Here is a 24,543-nt window from a genome sequence, read left to right as displayed (position 1 = left end):
GTCTATGGGCCGTTGAGGATGTAAAGACCAGATTTTGGTCCCAGTCCGTCACTGTTTGTCATGCACCAGTAAATGTTTGTAGCAGGCTATGATCTCATCAAGAACACAGAGTCTGATTGGCAACTGGGAATCCACCAACCCAACCAACCAACCAAATTAGCTTTCAATGTGTATTTAGTTAACAAATTCTCCATTTCCTCAGTAAAAAAGTATCAATAATCAGAGGCTCTTATTTTCCTGGAGAACAGAAGTAGGGCTCTTGAGTTTCCCTAATCTCGCCGTTTATCAGCAGTTCCTCTGGAGTGCAAACGGGAGTTTCCATCCATTCTAGACGATGGTGTTCGTAAGCACTCTGCTCTCCTAGTGAGCACCATACGTCTGTGGACGTGCCACTGCTTATGTTCCTGTGTTGAATGTTTACAGACCTATAAGTAGCTCGTTTTCCATGTTCCGTGTCGATGGCGTTGGCGAGGAAACAAATAAATAAACAGGGGAATCAAAGTGATTCGCTTATTGTTTTCCCAATCTAAATTACCCAGAGAAACATGATTATTCTTTTATATCGCTGCCAAATGAGACCACTTTGCCATCTCGCTAATGAACTGTTTCTTAAATAAACGTGTGCTTGTATGTTGCTGTTTGTGTGTGTATGTTTAACTATGTGGTAGGCTCACTGCTGGCTGGGTAGCTAAAGAACAGAACTACATGTCATGCTGGCCTTGGTAGTGCTGTGATGATGATGATGATTACTATCTAAAGCCTTGCTGTTCCTCCAGCCTGCCCTAGGGGGCGCTATGGCCTGCAGTGCAGGAACACATGTGTGTGTCAGAACGGAGCGCTGTGTGAGCCCAGGGACGGGAGCTGCAGGTGTGGGCTGGGCTGGACAGGACCACACTGTGAGACAGGTAACCTCCGGATAACATCAACACAACATCAGGATAACGTCAGTATGACTTTAGGTTAAAAGTAGCCTGGCAGGGCAAAGGGTCAGCTGAGTTTAATTGTGGTTCAGTACTACATTAGTTTATCCTGTAGAAGTATTGTCAACATGTCTGCCTGTTCTTGAAGTTAAAGTTTTGTTACTCTCTTTGTTACAACATGGAAACAATGTTGTAGCTACTACTGTGAGCACAGTAACTTCCCATATCCCTGGTTTACAGTGTGTCTCTATGTTTATATTAGGTAATTCCACTGTTAATGTGTGCAGTATCAGTTACAAGTCACAGGAGGCTGCTAAGGGGAGGACGGCTCATAATAATGTCTGGAATGGAGTGGATAGAATGGTATCAAACACATGCAAACCACGTTATGTGTTTGATACCATTGTATTTATTCCATTACAGCCATTACTATGAGCCGTCCTCCCCAATGAATGTGCCACCAGACAGAAGGTATGTTGGTTGTGAGTGTTGTGTTGTTGTTACTGTATGTCTCTACCATATGTCTGTTTGTCCAGCGTGTGTCCAGGGGAAATACGGACCGGACTGTGCACTGGACTGTCCCTGCCAGAACAACGGGACATGTGACCGCTTCACTGGCTGTTGCAGCTGCACGGCCGGACACTACGGACACTCTTGTGAACACTGTACGTTGGATTTTTGTAATTATAGTTAGGGCAAGGAGTTTTTCCTCACCATGTGACCTGTCCAGGATAAACTCCTGGCCCTGTATTTCTAATGAAAGAGCTGGGTTGTGTTCATGTGGTCACGCAATGTTTCAACAAAAAAATTGTACAAAAAAGAAAAATGTGCGTTTCTTACTGGTAGTCCCTCCTTGTTTCAATCTGTTTTCTAACATTTGGTGCCAAATGAACATGCCCCTGATTGTGATGATGGGTTGTGCTCTTGTATGAGACACTAACAAAGCTTTTTCCTGTGTTGTCATCCTGTCCCCAGGGTGTCCCTCAGGCTTCTTCGGACAGAACTGTGCCCGTCCGTGTGTTTGCCGGGCGGGACAGACGTGTGATCATGTGACGGGCCGGTGTGTGTGTCTGCCTGGCTACCATGGCTCCCAATGTCAGAGACGTGAGTACTGGATGACAGAGGAGAAGATCACACAATCTGATTCACACTCTGTTCTCATATAGAGACAGGAAGGTCAGCACTTCAGTTCTCTTTAATAACAGAAAAGCCATACGTGTGTGCATATTACAAACATACTGTATTGTGTGTGCATGTATGAATACGAGCATATGTTGGCAGACGTGGTTATTTGATGAGAGGCAGGTGTTTCCTGGCTGCCACTGCAGAGACAGGCTGTTTAATGCATTCCTGTTGCATCTCTGTGGCCTCCTGCCTGCTCTGGGCTCCTCAGTGTGAGGGCCTTCATGCCCACTTCAGCCCCAGCAGGAGAGCACTGAGCACTGCAGAGCAGCTGCAAGACAGCCAGATAGTTTACCCTCTATAATGAAGTAATAGAGACAGACCTGTGTGTGTGTGTGGGGGGGGGGGGGGGGGGGGGGCACGCTATGGAGGAGAAGACTGATGAGTGTGTACTGTTTGTCGCGGGGGGGAAAAAGAGACACATAGTACACGTGTGTGTGTGTATCTCACTGTGTGTGTCTGTCCCAGGTTGCGAGGCTGGCAGGTTTGGGGAGGGCTGTCAGCAGTCATGTGACTGCGTCGGGGGAGCCCCCTGTCATCCAGCCACGGGACAGTGTCTCTGCCCCCCAGGGAAGACTGGACAGAGATGTGAAAAAGGTACGACCTCCTCTACCCTGCAACGGCGCTCTATTTCTTACAGTACTGGATCTTAGATATGCCTTTTGTGTATGTATTATATGCCTTTAACCAATAGAAAAATAACTTGTCATTTACTGTATTTAAATCGGCCATTTTATTTTTTGTGTGCTGTCTCCATCTTTTTCTCGTTGTGTCGGTCTTACTTTATATCTTTCTTCTGCCACTCTTTCCTCTCTTTTCTGTCATTATTTTTCTCTCTCTCTCCATCTCTCCTGTCTGTCCATCAGACTGTGGAGGAGATCGTTTTGGTCCTGGCTGCTCCCTGCAGTGTCAGTGTTCCCATCAGGCCCAGTGTGACGCTCGTAACGGCCGCTGCCTGTGTCCTGTTACCTGGCTGGGCCCCACATGCACAGAAGGTACTGTATACACAAACAAACGCACATGCATGCAAACAAACACACACACATGCGTGCACACACACGCACAGACACACACATTACACACACATCGCCCTGATGAGTGAGTGATACCTACCGCCCATCACAGCAGACACCCAGGACCAGAGCTGTAAAGCTGAACCAGGTTTTCATGAAATAGTGCGTTGGTAAGTGTGTTAGCCTCAGGCCTTCAGCTCTGTGTGTCTCCCTGTCTCCCTCAATAGCCGCTCCGGCCTCTGACAGTTATTTTCATCCACACCCAGCGGGGTGTCTGGCTTGAAGCGGTCTTCGTTTCCTCCACAAGCCCAGCTCACGGGAGACCGTCCACATCGACCAGCTAACAACCCAACACACCAGCAATTCCCCGAACGGCGAAGAACATTTGCTTTTGATTTCTAGAAGGTGCCAAATGTCTTTTTGTCTGCCTCTTCTCTCTTTTCAGGACTACTAGAGATTGCAGAGGTCCCAGCATTGGGCTTCTCTCCCTCCCTGAAGAGGCCGTCTGGTCTCTCCCACTCGTAGCGCGGCTGGAGGCCCCACATCCCAAACTAGACGTCCCAAACACCCCCGCCAGATGTCTCAAACACTGAACAAGGTGCCCTAAATATGCAATCAGGGGTCCTGGGACGTCATGGGAAGGCTGTGTACAGTTGGACAGATGGACAAAGGTATACAGCCAGAAGGTGATTCAGGCCTGGACCAGACACACAAGGCAATGTATTCTTATGACTACACCTGTATTCTGCACATTTGGTTGAGAAATGTGCATTGGCTTTTTGGGAGCCTGCAGAAAGGTGCAGAATGCCGGTTTAGTTAGAGAGAGCATCTACACAAGGACCTGGAACATTGATGTGCTGCTGGGCGGTAGACATTGGAAATGTCACCTGAGCTCTATGACGCTCCCTACCTGATTGTCTCAGGACTGGACCCCTGCCCCAAGTCAACTGGTCTAGCCTGTCATTAACCACAGGCCAAACGCTTCCTGGACATTCATAACGTCTCTGTCCTCACCCCAATGCAGCTTTGTGCAGCCTAGTACACAGGGGTGGGCAACTACGGTGCTGGAGGGGCACAGTGTGTGCGGACCATCACTATCACACATGATTCACAAAGACCATGATTAGGTGATTAGTGGAATCAGGTGTGTTAGAGCTGGGCTGGAACAAAAGCCTGCACCCTCCTATTGCTTACCCGTGGCCTAGCCTCAGAGTCATTGGTCAGACTGACATGGGAGCAACAGCCATCACTCCCGAAGTGTCCACTGGTACTGTCTCTCCGTTGAATGGTACTCTGTAATTTTCTCATATCATATACAGTGAGAATATTTTGTGTTGTATTTTACTGGTTTCTTTTGACAGTGTCTGCCTGATTGCTTGTCATAAAGTGTTAATATATTTTGAAATTGCTTTTGGTTGTATGTTTGATAAGATCACTTACTGTACTATGAGATCAAGGAAAGTCACATATCAATTCATTACTGCTGTTACTGTCTGTTACTGTAAGTGTATCAGTTCAATGACACTATGACCTATAGAAGTCTGTTTTAGCCAAGTAATCAGTATATTTTCATGTAGAAGGGTTTTTAGAATATTACAACGCATTTGAACTGTACCTCAGGATACTGCAATTCATACTACTCATAACATGTACTGTACTATGTGCCTGATGGCAGGCTTTATGTAAATGGTGCTATTTTGATACATTTAGAATTTTTTACAAATTCTCTTTTTGCTAATGTGGTACATCTGTCTGTTATTTCTGTCCATAATATCACATCACCACATTTAGGAGAGAGGCCATTTTATTTGGGAGCAGTGTAGCATGGTATTGGGTCCTCTGCCTCGGAGCTTAGAGAAAGGCAAGGCAGGGGGGCGTGGAGTGGGTAGGAGATGGGGGAGAAGAGGGGGTCCGAAATGGCCTGTCACAGAGCAGTGATGGAGGATTGGAGGCCAGGGAGCACAGGCCCGCCGCAGATCAGCCAGGGAGGTCAAGCGGCGAGCAACAAGCCAGACCGTTACCTGGTACAACACCTATCAGAAGGTGGTGATGGGGGGTGGCACTTGAGCATAGCAGAGGTCGTGGTGGAGGGGAGAGGAGGAAGGCGGGCGGCTGGGACGTCCGTCCCCGAGGCATTTCTCAAGTGCAGTGGAGCGTCTCCAGCGTCCGCCACCGGGCAGGTGTCTGGACCATGCGTGGACCAGGCAGCCCACATCGGCCGCCTCCGTCCACGGGTGAGTGATGTGCGAGCTGGGCCGCAAGCACAACACCGAGCCCCTGGCTGATGGATGGGGGGCTGGTCGGCCCGGACCCGTGTTGTGACAAGTAACAGATGTTCTCCAATAATGTTTATCAGCCGGGCCTTCATCTTCAGATGACACACACCTGTTTCCAGTCAAACAGCCCCACAGAGGCCATCCATCCTCCCAGACCTGGGTGGCCACAGAGGGCTCTATTCCGAGCCCTTATCCACCTCCTCATCTTTAATACCCAACCCTTTCCATCACACAGCTCCCTCCTCATCTCTAATCCACCTCTCAACCCCCAGCCCCCCCTGTATAACCCTGCATCGCCAGCCCTAATCCCATATCATATCCATCCTCAACCCTAATCCCATATTTTACCCACCTCTTCCTTTCCATCACTAAAGGGCTCCCTGCACATCATTGATCTACCTCCCACCCCCACCTCTACAAGTCTCCATCCCTTCCCCACCTATCATCCCCCAACCCACCATACTGCTACCCCTTCACTACAGACCTTCTGTGATTTCTCTGGGCTAGACAGGCTGGGCGGTGCTGTGCTGAGCTGTGCCAGGCCTGAACACAACACAGCACTGTGGTCATGGTGGGAGCAGGCTTTTCATGGCCGAGTGAGGGTGATCAGAGCAGGAGGGGGTTAGGAGGAGGGGTAGGCAGGAAACCGGCGATGAAATAGCCCGTTGCAAGGTAAGATCGCATCTGGGTACTTTTTCGCTGTAATTAAGCATACACTCCACTCTCTCGGCAAAGAGCGATTTCTATCACTTCGCTGTCGTCAAGATTACTAGCCTACTTCTCTCTCCCTTTGTGCTCAGTCAGATCACACGAGGGCAAGTTGTTTGAACTGGAACTGACAAAGCAAGCGGCTCCGATAAATCACCAGGGGGAAATAATTTCAACGCGTCGTCCTGCGCTATTTGTTTGGTTGTTTCGTAGGAAAATAAATGTGAAATGCCAAGCCTGCTAAAAGATGGGTATCTAGGAACTCTCCACACTCTGACTGTTAACACCAAGCAAGGGATGCAAAGGCTTCCTTTTGTTTATTTATCTGTTCTAGTCTGACAATGTGTGTATTTTACTTGAATTATTATCACTATCAACCTACAATATCTACTCCAACAACTGAATGTTCTGACTGTTGAATCAAGAAGGCCCTGTGATGATAATAAATCCGCATAAATGTGAAATTCCAGGGCACAATTCCGACGTAGAAAATTACGCCTTCCTTACGCAGGCCTTTCCTACGGACTTTTCTGTAGTTGTTATTAAGACTTACTTTATGCAGGTGCATAACAGGCTTTGCAGGCGTGGTTCACTTGCACACTGAATACATGTAGTTCAACTGCTGAAAACCCTCCCACTTGCTGGTCAGCATATTTTCTCGTTTAGTTTTCATTCAATAGGGTTTTCAGTGCATTTATCTTAAATTAGGCTGTTTTTTTGACAGACTAGAATACATAGAGAGAACCGGTTCAGAATATAGGGATCAATGAAAGAATGCCATCTATGCATCTTTGTCTTCGTTTCAGCACCAACTGGTAGATTTAAAATCACTCTAATCTTATAGATTATTTAGCCATTTTTAGGGTTAGGAAAGTATGTATGACTAATACAAAAACAGGTTTGGAGAGCCTTTACTCACAAAATATGTTGATGAATAAAAAATACAGTGGTTTGAGTCATGATGAAACGTGTCATATTCAAGTTCAATCCATGAAATATTGGAAGGTGGAAAAAAGTGTACAAAAGTCCTATTAATCTACCCTAATTCTCACTATTCATGGAACTGTGTGACAAAGGTCCAGTCGTCATGAACCATCGCCAGGCTCCAGGGGCTCCAGGTTTAACCTGCTACTTGTGGTCTGAGTTCCATAATGATTCATAGAGGCTACATGTCCCAACATTAGCCTAATATGATCCAGTAATGTTAGTGACCCTCAGGAACAACTACACAGACTAATATGATCCAGTAATGTTAGTGACCCTCAGGAACAACTACACAGACTAATATGATCCAGTAATGTTAGTGACCCTCAGGAACAACTACACAGACGTGACAGAGGAAAGAAAGGTCAACGGAATGGAATGATGCAAAATGTAGACTACAAATTGAAGAAAAGTAACACCTAAGTGACAGTTATAAATGTATGTGGGTATTACTGACGGTGGCTCCCGATAGTGACTAATATTTAACATGGTACAAATTGTAAAATAAAACCCGGGCATAGGCTATAATTAAAGCATTCTGAAGCGCAAGTTCATCTCTACAGAAGCCTATAGCTTGGGTGTTCAAATGTCATCCACGCAAATTATTAAGAGCACAATAAAAATTCAGAATAACGGCACATCTATTTATAGCCTGCTTCCCTGTGGAAAAGTGGCCGCAATACATGTCATGTTGATACATCTTACATCTCCACCCTGAAGGAGTAGGGGGTGAATAGCGTGCTATTCTCATGCTTAAGTTCAAGGTCAGAATAAGCATAGAAAGAAAAGTGCGTAAAAAAGGAATAACATTCCATTAACGTGTTTTTAACTCGGGTCGGAATCGGGGCTCTAGGAATGGATCTTATCTAGAAACCCAGTTTGGTGCACTTGTTCTATGTCCACCACTGGATGGCGCTGAGCATGGTGCAAAAAACAAGACTTTATACTAATAAACTTCACTCTCCCTACCTGCCCAAGAGACCACTGTGAGTGGGATAGGGATGTGTAAAGGGGATATCTGAATACAATTTTTCTGAATAATAGGCTCTGTCCCAAATGACACTCTAATTCCTATATAGTGCACTACTTTTGACAAGGGCTCTGGTGCCATTTGGGACGCACACAGACTGGTTGTCTTAGTTTTTTCTCCGGTTTTCAATAACTCCAAGAGGATTTCAACAACAAACTCAAAGTGGTTCTGTTAACACGCCTGCCCTGATTAAGACTTGTCATATTAAAATCATGTGCATGGCGGTTCCCTTGGCCTGTTCCCCTAGCTGGCCCCCACTGGGCCCCCATCAATAACACTAATGACCCATAGCCCCTTGGGAGAAAAACAAGTAGTGTAATGAAACCACCAGCAGTCTTAAGGAGCTCAGCAGCTCTCTGTTCCAGAGAGGAGAGGAGCTGCCTGGGTAGGCTGTCCTGTCTGTAGCCTGACCAGGCTGGGTGGCTGGCTTATCCCTTCACTACACAAGTACCCAGGGATGTAGGGAAACACTGGGGGTGTTACCACTATTAAACTATTGAAAAACCAGACAAAAACTCAGTGTGATGATTTGTTGGAGTTCCCCCTTTTTGGCTGTTGCTTGATGCCAACTGAAAGCCAGCAATCATGTTCCTTTCCATACCCCCACACCCCTCACCCTCCACCCCCCTTGTACTGTACACCCCCATGCCTTCCTCTTCAACAATGTTTCCCCCGGCATCTTAGTCAGCTGGAGTACCAAGTTAATCAGTATGAGAGCCAGCTGCGACGGCCCCTCGCCTCTCTCTCTCTCTCTCTCTCTCTGGGGCGTGATGTATGTTCCAGTGAACGGGTGGCAGTGTGCCACACAAGGGCCCACTGGGCGGGTGGCAGTGGCAGCAGAGAGAGGAGGGAGGGTGGCGAGGCCACAATGAGGCCTGATGGATTCTGAGCCTCTGCCAGCTTCCCCATTAGCTGATTGGCTCCCAGCCCTACTGAGGAGAGGACCGCTACAGTGCACTACTACGCCCACAGACACACATACACTTGACACACACACCCCACAGGGTCACCACAAACCCCGCCTTTCTGACACACACTGCAATTAAATAAACCAGATCACATTAACTAATCCACGCTGCTTTTCTGTGTTCCCCCAGCTTGGGTAAATACACGCACGCACGCACGCACACACACACACACACACACACACACACACACACACACACACACACACACACACACACACACACACACACACACACACACACAGTGTCCCTTCGAGCCTGCCAGCCCCACTCTCACACACAGAGGTCTTTATGTGGAGCTGTGGGATAATGGTGGTAATAACGGGTCTCAGCATGTGGATTAAATGTGAGCCGAGGCATGGGTGACACTGGCATGTGCTAATCCACAATGATCAAATTAGCAATGCTGAGGAGCCCAACAGGGTACACTGCCAAACCAGGACCCATGCCCCCTTCACCCCCTGCCCACACACTCTCAGTCACATTCATACACACACTACCCTACTTTCAATTAATAATTTTGAGTTATTTCAATAGGAAATGGCCCCTCTGGTCTATGGGTTCGACTTTGTTGATATAATTGCCTGGCTAGTGCTCTTTACAATGACAAGTATCCTAGTTTAGCGTTTGAGCATGAGATTGAAAATACTTAAAGAGACTCTCCTTAAGATTTGCATACTTTTTAGCCAGTAGTTCTGAAAGTAGTGCTCAAGAGACAAAACGGGTCCCCAAAAATGTTGTACTACGTCATATCTGTGCAGATATGTGCAACACGTCATTGCTCTCATCTGTCTCTCTCTCTTTCCCTCTCACTCTCTCTGCTGTGTGTGCATCTTGCTAGCTGTGACTCAAATGGCAAGGGGCTGAAGCTCAAGACAGTAATTCTACTTATAGATTATGAATGTATGAACTACACGTTGACACATCCAGTCGCTTCCGGAGCACGTCTTTATATTGTTATTATTATAATCTCCAGCAGAGGGCGTAGTACAGGGTGTGTCGTTACCCCGTGGTGAGGCAGGTCAGTAATGGTCCATACATACATACTGTCCCCTCTGGTCCATACAGCTTATAGCCTCCTATTCTCCAGGCTATTATCACCTCCACTCCATTATGACCCTGCACCGTTCGCACAGACTGACCTCATCAATGCTGGACGACCCACACTGACCTCATCAACGCTGCCTGACCCGCCGTGACCTAATCAAAGCTGGACACCCCGCGGAGGAGGACTGACGGAACGGCGGGGCTGATCGACGAGGCCCGCTTAAAAAATCATCCCATCCATTAGGCTTGGTGAGAGCCACTGTAAATGTGTTGGAGAGTCAGGGCTTGGGATAGTCACTGTCAGACCCCCCCACAAAAACCTCCTCACCCCCCACACACCCCACTCATGGACTGGACAATGGAAGTGAGTGGGGCTTCTCAGCCACAATGTCCGCCCACAAATGCGAGCCGTGACAGGGGGGGTGTGGGAGGGATGAGGAGGGGCAAGGGGGGTTCTGACAGGGACGCCTGCAGGATGGGAAGTCTTATTGAGCGTTTGAGCGATGAGCCAGGTCATCACATCTCCCCACCTCATCCATCATGGCCCACAACATGGCCCCAAATAAAGAGGACACATTCCTGCCTCCGCTTCCACTACACTACGCTTCTCCCTCAGCCTCTCTTTCTCTCTCTCTTTCTTTCTCTCCCTCGGTCTCTGGCCCAATCTCTCTTTCTTTCTCTCCCTCTGTGTCTGGCTCTGTCTCTCTTTCCCTCTGTCTATGTCGCTCTCTGTGCCATGGCCTGGGAAGAAAGGGGGGACCAGAGTTATCTCGCACTCGGAGGCCCTGGGAGAGCCAGGAGAAAGGGCCAGGTGTCTCTCTGACTCCCAGCTCTTATTTTAACACACTGTCTGGACAAGAGGGAGGAAGGGGGCAGGGAGAGAGAGTCAGAGAGAGGAAGAGAAAGCCAGAGCACACATTTAATCCACATTGTAGTCCTTTATTTCTTAGTTGATCCTCCCACAGTATTGAATTGAATTGCATTACAGTTACATTGTAGAAAGCATTAAAACAAAGTACCTCCACTTGCTGATTACTTTTTAAAATGGATTATAAACAAAAACAACAACGACAAAAAACAAACAATCTGGTCCCTCAAAATGGGAGGATAAATGAATATAATCTGTTATTTATTATAGGTTTGGCACAAGGGATTAACATGGACTGAACGTCACACAAGCTTGCAGACCACCGTAGAAAACTGCCAGATACAGATCTATGAAGACCAATCATGCGATTATGAAGAAATTATACCTGGCATCTTTTTATTTGTTCATGTCTTTATAATGTTTGTTTTTTCCATTTACAATTGAATCAATAAATTGTCGTACAAAAAAACCCGAAGTAATATCTATTCATCATCAACCAGTTTCAATAGAAGAATAAAGAGTGAATGGTATGTTTAATACTATCCGGCACTCAAACGTCGTCTACAAACCCCATTGAGTTCTGGAGTAGGCCCCAGCGAGGAATCTACCCTTCGCTATGGGTAAGAGCAGTGCTATTCAGTAAACAAACTACAGTTTGCCAAGAAATAAATACAATTCTCAACATACAACAGCAATAACATCAACATCAACAACAATAAAAATGTAGAAAAAAACAACACAAGAAAACATGATTGTCTAAAAAATGAAAGACACACGAGGAAGGGGGTAGCTAACAACTAGCATTTAGGCTAATTAGTGGTATCGTTGGCCGACTACGATGAGTTTGGGGTTTCGGGAAGGAGGAAGGATGCCCAGATGCCCAACGATAATTCAGCACTTGCTACTTTTTCAGAGTAAAAAAAAAAGATTGTGGTTTCTTTTTTACTTCCACTAAAATGACAAACTATTTAGATCCTTTCACAGAGAGTGCAGCAGGGTGGGACGGAGTGCAGCTTCAGAGCCGCAGTTTGCAGACACTCGTGTACAGTTCTGTGATTGTGCAGACACACGCAGCTATGCAAACTCTTTCTTGGGTTGTAAAACCAGTCCGATTTTTCTCCGTTTTCAATTTTTCTTTTGTTCTTCGTTCATCAACAATCTTGTCGTAATACGTTTGTAGCACCATCTTTCTTGGAGAGGTGAAGTTTATTTGGACCCAAGTTGTTATTCAGCCCCACCCTTCCAAGTATCCTAGCATTTATATAAGTACATGTTGATGGAAAACACCTGTTTATATCCAGGGGTTAAAGGGAATCATTCTCGTAACATATTTCACTGATACTCCAATTCAGCTGAGAAGGTCTGAAGCTGTGGTGCTGGGAAGGCTAGGAGTGGCCAGGTATGCTAGGAGTGGCCAGGTATGCTAGGAGTGGCCATGTGGGGTTAGGTAGCTGTATTTTGGCATGGTAGGTCTAGGTAGGATTATGAGGTTCTAGGTGGAGCTAGGGATGCTTAGGTGTGGCCTGGTAAGATTAGGTAGGGCTATGTGGGGCTAGGTAGGGCCTGTACTCTGTACACATATCAAACCGTGGTTGGACCGCGGTCACGAATGGGTTCTCTAAATACAACCGACTTCACACTGAGGAAGACTGTTCTCAGCTGAGTGGACACATGAAATGCTCTAGCAATGTAACATCTAACAAAACCATCTCCATCATCCCTCCTACCAGCTGCCGCTGCTGTGCAAAACGTAAGAACTCAACAGAATAAATACAGCTATTATTACTTACCATTGTTATTTTCATCACCATAGTCAATAATCACTATCATCATCGTTGTCGTTGATATTAAACATACTGACTCAATTTAAGGTCACAGAAGGGATGTTTGTTGGATCTCTTGGAGGGCTGGGCGGTTCTCTGTGGACGGTGACCCTGCACGTGTGTAAGGCATTCTGCTCAACAGTCAGATGGGCCGTGGTTCTGCTCAGCAGTCTGTGACGGGCCAAGGGCCAGGGGCCCCGCTGACGGACCCCAAGGCTTCTCAGTGCGATAGGTCGGGGTCGGGGGGGTTAGGGGTCAGGGGTCAGGGATCGCGGTATCATACATGGCTGAGGGACTGGATGGCACTGGACTCAGCAGCGGCCCGCGCCAGGCTGTGCCACATGGTGGCTGGTGTGTGGTTGGCTGGGTGGAGTGCGTCCTTGTCAGCCAGAGATAGTATCATGGCGTACGCCTGGGGAGAGGGAGAGGGACAGGTTAACTCCAATACACACCTAAAGTATACATACACACTCACACAAATACACCGCACATGCATGAGCACACACACACGGTTGCACATATACACCCCCCCTCACAGTAGTGATTTGATTGCATACATTTTTATACTTTTTCATACATTATCATGTTACATGTCACACAAACAGGCATGCACACACACACACAACAAACACACACTTACCTGGGACTTGGATTTCCTGTACAGGGGCTGTTTGACAGCCTCAGGCAGGCTGGGGGAGCCGAAGGAGGTGCCGTCCCCGTCACTGAACTCACTGTCCTCCATCTTATGCATGTCAGAGAAGTGACGGATGTGATCCAGCGCAGAGTAGCTACTCTGATCCTCTTCCTCCTCATACCTGGAGAGGAGGGAGACAACCGAATCCCTGTCAACATTCAATTCAACTCAATTCAATTTCTCAACTAAACTTAAATCAATTAAATTGAACTAACTAAACTCAACTCAATTCCATTCAATGATCCCTTCAGGGGGTTTAAAGAATGGCAATATACTGTCACAATGTCTCAGCTTGGTACATATGCGTATGTGTCCATATATTTTAGTCTACATAGTTGCGTGAGTGGATATTTATGGTGGAGGCTAATCCCCATAACTCTTACCTCCTTGGGGAGGTCTTGCAGTTAAGCTCCAAATCGCTAGGGCCGTCAAATTCTATTTCGTTGTGTAGGATGTCACCATCTAGGTTGCCGGGGAGAGCTTCGTCCCTAGGTTTCCCGTCAGCGTTGTTGCTCTGCTCCCCTTCCTCCTCCTCGGCGCCAAGCTCCTCCCCCTCCTCCAGGTCACATGACCCATGGCTGGCCACCAGGGGCTTCTCCTCCTCGATAGGACCACCGTTCAATCTAGGAGCGGAGACCAGGAAATACATGAGTAAAACCTAGCACATCACTAGCACAGTACTGCAAAAACTTTACATACACGCTCATGCTTGGCCATGTTGTACTTGCTGAAGCCAATTATACTCTTCTATCATTGCCATGCACCATACACTTATGGATACAAGGCTAACACACTCATTCTTACATAAAACTTTATAATGAAATGTGGTCTTGTGGTCTTGTATATTTTGGCCAGTCAGTCCCTGTAAGAGTCCCTCCTTCCTGAGTGAACAATGGGAGTAGAGAGAGGATAGAGAGCGAGTGGGTAGAGCAGCGTAGGGCGGAGCGGAGCGAGCCATGGCAGCTGAGCTGGGGCAGAGAGAGGCAGAGCCGGAATCCCGTTTGTCATCGTGTCTCGGGGGCCCCTCTGGGCACGGGCTCTATGAACGTCTCGCTGATCGCTGGAGCACTTAACAGCACCGCTCGGTCTCTCCCGTTGTTTATTTTCCTACTATCTCAGATTCATCTAATAGGCAAAATATTTAGCTGACAGGCCCATTTGGTGGGAGAGTTATGAGGGCCTTGCCAAGCGGCCCATTTCCCTGGTCCCCACGGAGAGAAAAGGCCCAGCTATCAAAACCTGACAGGGGTTTAATCTGTCCACTGTCTCTACAGCCTCAGGAAACCACCATTTGGTAAATCATCTGGAACCACATTAAGACTGATTCACTAATTACACTCCGGGATGTCTCTCGTCAGCTCCCAACTATGTCTTTTTCTAGAAGAGGCTAGCACACAAAGTCTGGCTGCGGACCCTAGTTATACACCCGCCAAAATCGCCTCGTAGATTAGAGGACCGTGAAGAGTCCAGGAAATGATCTATTTGAAGGAGAAGAAAAGCTGAGTTTGCAATGAGTCGAGAAGAAAAGGAGTGGGAGAATAATTGCATATTTTAGCACAATGGGGAGAATCTGCTATACATGTCTAACGTTTATCAGACTGGGGCGATTTTAGCGGGAATTGGACAGAGTTGAAAAGCAACGCGCCCCCTGGGTGGGACTGGGAGAGGGCCAGGGCTGCCAAGGTGGTAGTTGCCATGTCGTGTCGACATCGCAACGCACTGCATAGCGAGACCAGCAGCGCCGGCCGAGACCAGAGCCTCCGTGATTAAGAAAACAGATCCGCTAATTACGCTTTCAAACGTGGTAATTTGCTGGGGATAAAGTATCTATCATAAGTAGTCAGGAGCGCCGCACTTTGAAAGGAAACACGGGCCGACCCCCTGACCCCACCTTCTCCGACTTTCTTCCTGTAGGCGGACATGTTGGTTCCAGATGTGGGAGCAAGTCGCTCACGGGCTGCAGGCCCCCCCCCCCCCCCCGCCCCCCCCACACACATCACTCTGACGCTCCAAAGCCTGCACCCACAACCCCTTTTTTACACAATCAAAAGAAAGTCAGAGATCTCTATCTCTACCTCCCTGATCAAACCCAAGGCACGTAAAAATAAGTCCGCCGACCTGTAGCCGACCGCTATCCTGAAGTTGATCATAGTTTTACAAGAATTAATTTGCATAATCATCAGACATAATTGTATGCAAGGCCGATACCGGTGCACATGCACAGCCGAAAGTCAACAGTTGTAAAAAGCTCCTGCACGTTTCCAAATGTTGTAATTATCCCAGATGTCGTCAGTGATGATTGCTTGTTGCTTCGAACCTCCCTGGGCGACATGTTCATTAATACACACACGCTTGCACACACATGCACACACACACGTACGCACACAGAAATGAATAAAGGCTGAAGTGCATCAGAATGCCGTAGCAGGCCAGCACAGAGAGGCCGTGTCCACCCATGTTTGTCTATAATCGTCTCCCTGTTAAGCCTCAAGCACTGAATATGTACTGCAGAAAAGCAGGCCTCTCGTTTGTGTGTGTGTGTGCATGTGTGTGTGTGCATGTGTGTGTGTGCATGTGTGTGCGCATGTGTGTGTGTGCTACAGAGGATAAGATGAATGATGAATGCATGTACTGTTTGTCAAAGCATTTTTTTTTTTTACACACACATACATATAGTACATGTACATTCACACACACATCCAGACAAAACACATTACTTACCCTTCCTCAGAATGGTCAGGGGACGGCTGGTTCTGGCCTGTGTTGCCGATAAAGTTTCGTATTTCGTTGAAGTAGGAGTCCTCTTTGTCGTCCAGGATGGCGCTGCTGCTGTCCAGCTCTGACCGAGGGGAGGACGCAGCCGTGCCTACAGAAAGACAACATTATAATCAGTCACTTTTAATATTAATATTAAAAGAATACAATTAAGACCACAGTGACAGCCCCATTGGATTCTCCCTTTGGATGACAAGAAACTATTTGGAATCAGATACTTGACGAGAAACCAATCCCCCACTGGCCTGCATGGGGCACCAGTGTACCAGTATGTACTGAATCTCCTGTTGGTGTTGGACCAAGGCCTGCAGGAATAGCACCCTTACACTGGCCTTATTACCCGGAAGTAAAGCTACTGCGGGGTTGAGGTCAATTGTTCCATTTCATTTCAGTTCAATTTAGAATTTGAATTTTTGTGTACTTCCGGAATTGATATGGCAGTCCCTAACCCTGTACTCCAGTCTGTTTTTACCTGGCAGTACTCATCCCCAATATAGTACCCGGTAGAGAGTATAGTAAGCATATATTTAAGCGAACCAATATTATATTGACACTAGGAGCTCAGACAGTGATGGGACCAAACGAATGAGTCTCTAGGTTTCCAGAGAATGCCATGCCAATATTTGCTTTAATAAGTGAATGTATCTGATCAACTAGACCAGCTCCCCAACCAGAACTTTACGATGGGCGTCTGGCCAGGTGTCTCCTGCTTGCCTCCACACTATCACACTCAACCAGCGATGATTTGTACCGCCAAAAAAGCTGCCGAGTCGTCGAACATTCAGAGCGCAATGGTATGGTGTTGTCGCAGAGACGGACGACAGATTCATTTAACCTCATTTCTTAGCTTCCCCAAATGCTTTCTTTAACCGTAAGTAAATTACATTAAACAGCTGGAGAATTTACGGAGGCAATTGAGGCTGAGTGAGTGAGTGCTCACACAGCATATAAATATATTTGAATCATCAGCAGTTTTGTTGGTCACCAGTTCATTTCAAGAAAGATAGACACACACACACTGTTGAATGCTCCCGCAGTTTTATTGCATAACGCTTGGACCCAAAAGAGTTTGTAAGGTTTGAAACATTCCACAATAAAACTGCGGGAGCATTAAAACGTGTGTCTGTCTTTCTTTCATGACATTATTTTTTGTATTTAGCTTTACAAACTGCACACCTCTGAGAACAAGCCATCTCGACCAGCTAGCTAAATCAAAGGTGAGCGAGGGTGAGAGAGACATGGCACGCGCTCAGCCATCCACATAAAGAGCTGGGAACATTTTCACACTGGGAGAAATTTTACAATATGATGTCACAATCATAGCGACTGGGAACTATTTCACGCTGGGAAGATTTTTACATGACACCCTGCACCTGCAAGTTACTGGATGTAGGTACACTACGACTACACAGGTTCATTTCCTAGGTTTCTGTAAAGCACTTTGTAACCAACTACTTATGTAACAAGGGCTTTATAAATCCATTTGATTGATTGATTGACTGAGAGGCTCTCTCACCTGAGAGGTTACCGTTCTCGTGCTTCTTGAGGTGACGGTCCAGGTTGGTCTGCTGGCCGAAGCAGCGGTCACACAGGTGACACTTGAAGGGCTTCTCCTTGTTGTGGATGTTGCGGATGTGGCGCTGCAGGTTGGAGGAGATGCTGAACGAGCGGTCGCAGTACTTACACCTGAGGAGACAGATAGGTAGGGGTCACTCCTAGAGGTCAAAGGTCAAAACAGATGGGACTCAAGTGGAACAATACAAATACACTACACACATGCTGGAGTAGATACAGTAAAATAATACAAGCAAAGAAAGACATAGGCCTTAAAGGGATACTTCAGGGTTTTGACAATGAAGCCCTTCATCTACTTCCCAGTGTCAGATGAACTAGTAAGGGTAAGGGAAAAGGGGATACCTAGTAAGTTGTACAACTGAATGCATTCAACTGAAATGTGTCTTTAACCCAACCCCTCTGAATCAGAGAGGTGCGGGGGGGCTGCCTTAATCGACATCCACGTCATCGGCGCCCAGGGAACAGTGGGTTAACTGCCTTGCTCAGGGGCAGAATGACAGATTTTTACCTTGTCAGATCGGGGATTCGATCCAGCAACCTTTCGGTTACTGGCCCAACGCTCCTACCTGCCAGATATCATTTCTATGTCTCTGTGTGCAGTTTGACGGAAGTTGCTAACTAGCGTTAGCACAATTGCTAACTAGTGTTAGCGCAATGACTGGAAGTCTATGGTAACTGCTAGCATGCTAGTAGATACCATAGACTTTCTAGTCATTGCACTAACACTAGTTAGCATTGGCTCGTGAAACTACCTCTAACCTCCTTCATACTGGATGCAGAGACATACAGATGGTTTCCATGAGTTCATCTGACTCTGAAGTATGCCTTTAACAATCTCCACTATTCGAATGATACACACACACACACACACACAAACACATACGTGCGTTCATGGACAGCCCCCGCCATCCCCCATTCTCTCTCTCTCTGACATGATGGAGGAGCTCGTTCAAGGTGAAACCAGCTCTGTCTCTTATCTCCTGCCAGCACAATACAAATCACATTCTTCTCTCACAAAACAGGCATGCAACAAATCTGTTTGAGCCTAGCCCCATCCACATCTGTTTGAGCGTAGCCCCCCCCCCCTCCATGCAAAATTATACAAGATGATTACATCTTTACTTCTAGCTGGAATTAGCTCGGCCGATTGGCCGTCCCTCAGGAGCGCCCTGTTATCTTCCGCAGAGATCTTTAATGACGTGCCAGAGGGTAGAGGCTCAATCTATCAGGCTGCTGCAGAGGCCTGATGTCCTCCCCTGTGGTCAACTGGCCTCCCCTGGATTGAGTACTGTGTGTGTGTGTGTGTGTGTGTGTGTGTGTGTGTGTGTGTGTGTGTGTGTGTGTGTGTGTGTGTGTGTGTGTGTGTGTGTGTGTGTGTGTGTGTGTGTGTGTGTGTGTGTGTGTGTGCTCCGAGTCGCCCCCTCCGACATCACAGTCATTATTCCAGCTGCTACCCCTGGACATCTGCCCGTGCTCCTCATCACCCTCATTTTTCACCAAACTTCCTTCTTTACCCCCCCTCTCCCCTCTTCTTCCCTCTCCCTGCCACACCCTCCCCCCATCTTCAAGTTCAAACCCCCCTCCTGTCAACCAGACGTCGGCCACCATTTTTCATCAGGCAAATTATTTAGCAGAAGGATAATTGTTCCAGGCTTTTAATGGCGTAGGAAAACACACAAGAATGCTGCCCATAACTATGGACAGGAATTCTCTGGGAAAACATCCGTGTAGCAGCGGACTGGGTCTGATAGATGAACGATGGCTGTCTGGGAGGACTCGGTGTGTGCCTGATCATGTTCTCTGAGAAAGTGTGTGTATGTGTTTATGATTGTGTGCTTTTGTGTTTTTTTTATGGGTCTTTGTGTGTCTGTGTGAAAATGTGTGTAGTCTATCTGACAGACATTAACAGGTGACTTATACTGTGATGAAAAAGCTGTCCTGTCTTTGTTGAGTATTGTCTGCGCTCGCGGGGTGAGACGAACTGACGTTAGAGGAGTGTTAGAGGGACATCATCCTTTCAGCACGGCATGATCACACTCCCTTTTCCCACATCCCTCATCCATGGCTGACCCTTCTTTAGGGCTGGGTATGTTTAGCACATGATGTGTGTGTGTGTGTGTGTGTGTGTGTGTGTGTGTGTGTGTGTGTGTGTGTGTGTGTGTGTGTGTGTGTGTGTGTGTGTGTGTGTGTGTGTGTGTGTGTGTGTGTGTGTGTGTGTGTGTGTGTGTGTGTGTGTGTGTGTGTGTGTGTGTGTGTGTGTGTGAGAGACTTACCTGTACGGTTGCTCTCCTGTGTGTGTCCTTAGGTGGCGGGTCAGGTTGGCAGACCGTGGGAATAGTTTACCGCAGTATCTGTGGGGTAGAGAACACCTCATGTCACCATACATCTTAGATTCAAATTACCAGCAGAAAATGTATTCAAATGTATGCGACATATCTTAGAACATGCAGCATTAACAAAACAAAACTCACAATAGGAAAAACACCTTTTCACTACAAATCAAAATAGATTCAAAAGAATACCTGTTACTATGTCTCTATCAATGAACTGATAAAACCTGCTTGAGTGCAACATAATTTATACATTGTGTTATGGTTGCATAATTCCACTAACAACTAGCTATTTTAATATTAATGTCACTCCCACACTCAGCACTTGAAGCTAATGGAATGTGTGTGAGTAAGCCTATGTGTATAACGTAGCAGTGGGGAGGTGTACAGCAAACACACACAGCAAAGCGTTAGATCAAAGCACCGCCGGGGCCCCAAAGCCTCTCGTATTAATCTGCTAATCAGGGCCAACTCCCTGGGTAAACAGTGGGAGAAAGAGGGGGCCAAACATGGCCCTCACTGAGTAACACAGCACACAGTGTCACCTCAAAGGGTTGACACTGGCCAGCCATGGAAATGAACAAGAAGTTTGTCTCAAGGACATGGAATGGAAATAGGCCATATTAACTTTTCAGGTTTAGGGTCTATTCCAATTCAATTCAATTTAATCAAATTCAATTCAATCCAACTCAATTCATGAATTTAGAAGTATAGAAATAGGAATTGAGCAAAACCATGGGACTTTCAATCAGAAAGTCACGAGGCCAAAACCAGAGATGACGTATAGTGAAGACAAAAAAAAAAATATACAGTTGGATAAAATCACCAAAACAACCTCTGGTACTATTTGCCTAGATGGTTTCCATGGTTACCTGCAGGTGTAGCGCTCCTTGCCCTTCCGCAGTAGCGTCTCGGGGAGGGCAGTGGGCGGAGCTCGGAAGTCAAACATGGAGGGGACGGAGCGCATCAGGTCACCTGACTCCGGGTTAAGCGAACCAAATGTCTCAAGCTTCTCCGCCATGTTCTCAATGGCCGACATCTGAGGAGAGACATGTCACATGAATGGTCAGGAAAAACCTTTATTGAACCTTCATTTAACCAAGTAAGTCAGTCAGTAACACACCTTATTTAAATTGATCTCCAGGCAGGTTTCAGCATAGCTTCAGGGGCAACTTCTGGGATATGGGGCTGTATTACTGACTCCCTTGGTTGCACATCATTCCCTAACCTAATGTGTGGGCCTTAACCCAACAACAACAAAAATCCCATCAACAAAGGCAAACAGCAGACAACAAATAATCTCTAGGAACACTACTTACCAGTTTTAAGGTTAAATGTGTCCCTCGCTATCAAATAAATGTCTGAACGCAACTTTTGTCCGAGCCGCACCACATTCCTGCTGTACAGACAGTGGTAGATTACATGGTAGGAAGTGTTGAGTGAAGCAGCCCACTGTCTAACTAGGCAGGATTGTGGTGCCGTTCGGACAAAAGTTGCGTTCAGACATTTATTTGATAGCGAGGGACACATTTAACCTTAAAACTGGTAAGTAGTGTTCCTAGAGATTATAGATATGCCTTTGTTGACGGGGAAAAAATGTTGGGTGGAGCCAGACACATTAGGTTAGGGTTATTGTCCATCAATAATACAGTCCAATGTCCCAAAAGATCCCCCTAGTTGCCCCTGAAGGTAGTGGCAGCAGTGCATATAAGCAGAACAGAGCAGAGGAGGCATGAGAGTTCTTCAGAGAGAAGCTCTGACTGGCATTGAGTTAAGAGACACCTTAAACCAAGGCTGTATTCAAACTAGGTCATATTGAAAATAGAAACCAATACTGTACTTTACACATCAGATCAGAGTATTATTGATTGTCTTTTCCAGGGCTGGTATTAGGGTATTGTATATGTGAATATTATGCAGCTTTATTCCACCACTACTGGTCAGTGGAAGTCAGGTCAGGTGGTGTATTTTAGTAATCAACTCTGTTTTACACACACACACACCCACACATGCCCGCACACACATGCCCGCACACACATGCACGCACGCACGCACGCACGCACGCACGCACGCACGCACGCACACACACACACACACACACACACACACACACACACACACAAACAAACAAACAGAAGGACTGTATACAATTTACTAATGGAGGCTAACATTTGCTTTCATCAAAAATGCTTAAAATCCTTGGAGAAACATCTACTTGTCAGATGGTGTGTGTGTGTGTGTGTGTGTGTGTGTGTGTGTGTGTGTGTGTGTGTGTGTGTGTGTGTGTGTGTGTGTGTGTGTGTGTGTGTGTGTGTGTGTGTGTGTGTGTGTGTGTGTGTGTGTGTGTGTGTGTGTGTGAGAGAGTGATAGAGAGAATATGTGTTTGTAAGGTGTGTGTGTGAGAGAAAGAAAAAGAGTGTGTTAATGTGTGTTTGTGTGCTTGCTTGCTCTATGTGTGTGTGTGTGTGTGCTTGCATGCTATACTTGTGTTTGTGTGTGTGTGCAGGGGCAGAGGAGTGATTCATGTCCACTGCTGGGCTGTAAACCATTCGGTGCACAATGCAGGCAGACAGCACATTTGTCAATATGAAAGATGTTGACATTACTGATCAAGGGCCAGACACGGGTAATAATGATATCGCTGTGCTGAGAGGGGCGGGATGGAGGGATGGGGGAGGAGAAGAGGAAGGAGGGAAGGGGGGGGACATCCCAGCAGGCCGCGGGGCCTGTCAGCCTATCTCGCGCAGGACAGCTTTTTTTTAAGGTGCCACAAATGTACATTATTTTGCGTGTATTGAATTTTTTGTGTGTTCCTTATTCTTATTTCAATAAGGCAACAAATCAGTGGTGATTGGGGTCCTCCAGGCAGCGCCACGGGTCCTGTTCACCGACTGACATTCCATCTCACTCTTCCAGCCCCTTGTCACTCTGAGACTTTACAGAGAGTGAGGGAGAGAAAGAGAGAGAGAGAGAAAGAGAGAGAGATTGAGAGAGAGAGAGTGAGAGATTGAGAGAGAGAGAGAGAGAGAGAGAGAGAGAGAGAGAGAGAGAGAGAGAGAGAGAGAAATTGAGAGAAAGTGAGAGGGAGAATGAGAGAGCAAGAGACAGACAGAGACAGAAAGAAAAAGAGCAAAAAGAGAACCGAAATGGAGAAAGTGATCGATGATGAACGACCACAGACGTTACAGGCCAGGGCTGATTAAGAGTGAAGGCTGGGTGTAAAGTTCCGACTGTGGGAGTATGTGGGGTGTCAGGTCCATTTGATTATGAATATGCCAATGCTCCGTGCAGTGAATCAAAGGCTCCCTCGTGAGGACGGGAACGGGAGGGGGAGGCGCGGGTGAAATGCTTCCATATTTCTTGTGAATATGCAATATGTATTTCATTGGGGCTCTTTATGGGCATGGGGGCTAAAGCTCAGTTTGTTTCCCTCCTTGCTCAATGAGAGGCCATAACTCGCCCGCGCATTAGGAGCCCTAAAGCTGTCTGCCGTATTAAGCCGGCGTGCAAGATAAGACACTTTAGTTTGAGAGCGAGAGGCTAAGGCTGAAACAGCTAGGCCCACCCTGGCTGTTCTTCTGTCTACTGAGGCAACCCTCCCTCTGGTACACACAGGTTCTCAGTCCTCTCTGGCTGTTCAGTTCACTTGTGTTCCTCCCTCTGTGAGAACTCTCTGTATTGTCTACTACCGGTGAGATGAGTCAGAATCAGAACAAACAGCTTTGAGATGTCATAGATTTGTAAATATTTTCAGTCAGGTTCACTAGAACTCATTTGATATAATACGGAGTGTGAGAGGTCTAATCGCGGGAACAAGGAGGATAAATGCCCACACATTTACTTAATTGTGATTCCCCCAAAATCCCCTTTAGATGTAACCTCCCCCCTTTCCTTCCTCCTTCTCCTCCTCCTCCTGCTCTGTCTGTGTGTCTGAACTTGCTTGTTGCTGTAGTGTCTCTGTGGGGCCAGCTGTTGATTAGTTATCTTCAGATGTCAGTGATGCTGAGAGCGCCTTAATTAGCGAGATGCATTCTCAATTGTTGATCTTATCTGGAAACAGATGTCGGAGGGAGGAACTCCCCCTCCCTCCCTGGGTCCCTAAGAGACTGTTACCCTCGCGCTGATACAGAGCAGTCCCCCCTGTCTTACCCACTCTGTGCCCATTCCAACAGCCCTGCATCACTCTCCAAATAAGCAAATATATATACAACCCTCAGTGCTGTTAGCAGTACAGGGTGGAACCCAGCTAGAAATCCCAGGCCTATCATGTGGACAAATGAGTGATTGTAAATTAATCTAAATGGGAATTTTCAGACTTTTACAAGATTATTTTACTAAAATTAGTGAAAAAGC

At 46.8% G+C, this 24,543-nt stretch overlaps 2 protein-coding genes across 6 annotated transcripts in view; one reads left to right on the top strand and one right to left on the bottom strand.

The window, feature by feature from the left end:
• Positions 1 to 4,523, top strand: part of LOC120018285 (multiple epidermal growth factor-like domains protein 6) — an 89,689-nt gene extending 85,166 nt beyond the window's left edge. Inside the window, exons 30-35 of one of the 2 annotated variants that reach the window (XM_038961400.1) lie at positions 777 to 905; positions 1,457 to 1,585; positions 1,896 to 2,024; positions 2,571 to 2,699; positions 2,969 to 3,097; positions 3,561 to 4,523. In XM_038961400.1, coding sequence (XP_038817328.1) covers positions 777 to 905; positions 1,457 to 1,585; positions 1,896 to 2,024; positions 2,571 to 2,699; positions 2,969 to 3,097; positions 3,561 to 3,640 — 725 coding nt within the window. In that variant the 3' untranslated portion in view covers positions 3,641 to 4,523. The other variant, XM_038961399.1, reaches the window with a different exon arrangement.
• A 6,543-nt stretch (positions 4,524 to 11,066) lies between these two features.
• Positions 11,067 to 24,543, bottom strand: part of LOC120018783 (histone-lysine N-methyltransferase MECOM-like) — a 106,023-nt gene continuing 92,546 nt past the window's right edge. For all 4 annotated transcript variants that reach the window (XM_038961990.1, XM_038961991.1, XM_038961992.1 and 1 more), the window contains 7 exons: positions 21,063 to 21,229; positions 20,134 to 20,211; positions 17,802 to 17,971; positions 16,232 to 16,376; positions 13,894 to 14,133; positions 13,457 to 13,631; positions 11,067 to 13,228 (listed from right to left, as the gene is read on the bottom strand). In XM_038961990.1, the coding sequence (XP_038817918.1) occupies positions 13,094 to 13,228; positions 13,457 to 13,631; positions 13,894 to 14,133; positions 16,232 to 16,376; positions 17,802 to 17,971; positions 20,134 to 20,211; positions 21,063 to 21,229 (1,110 nt within the window). In that variant the 3' untranslated portion in view covers positions 11,067 to 13,093. The remainder of the gene's footprint in view (positions 13,229 to 13,456; positions 13,632 to 13,893; positions 14,134 to 16,231; positions 16,377 to 17,801; positions 17,972 to 20,133; positions 20,212 to 21,062; positions 21,230 to 24,543) is intronic.

The sequence above is a fragment of the Salvelinus namaycush genome, chromosome 23 (assembly GCF_016432855.1).
Source record: "Salvelinus namaycush isolate Seneca chromosome 23, SaNama_1.0, whole genome shotgun sequence".
Taxonomy (NCBI): Eukaryota; Metazoa; Chordata; class Actinopteri; order Salmoniformes; family Salmonidae; genus Salvelinus; species Salvelinus namaycush.
Note: the sequence above shows the minus strand (reverse complement) of the source record. Positions and strands in the feature narration are given on the sequence as shown.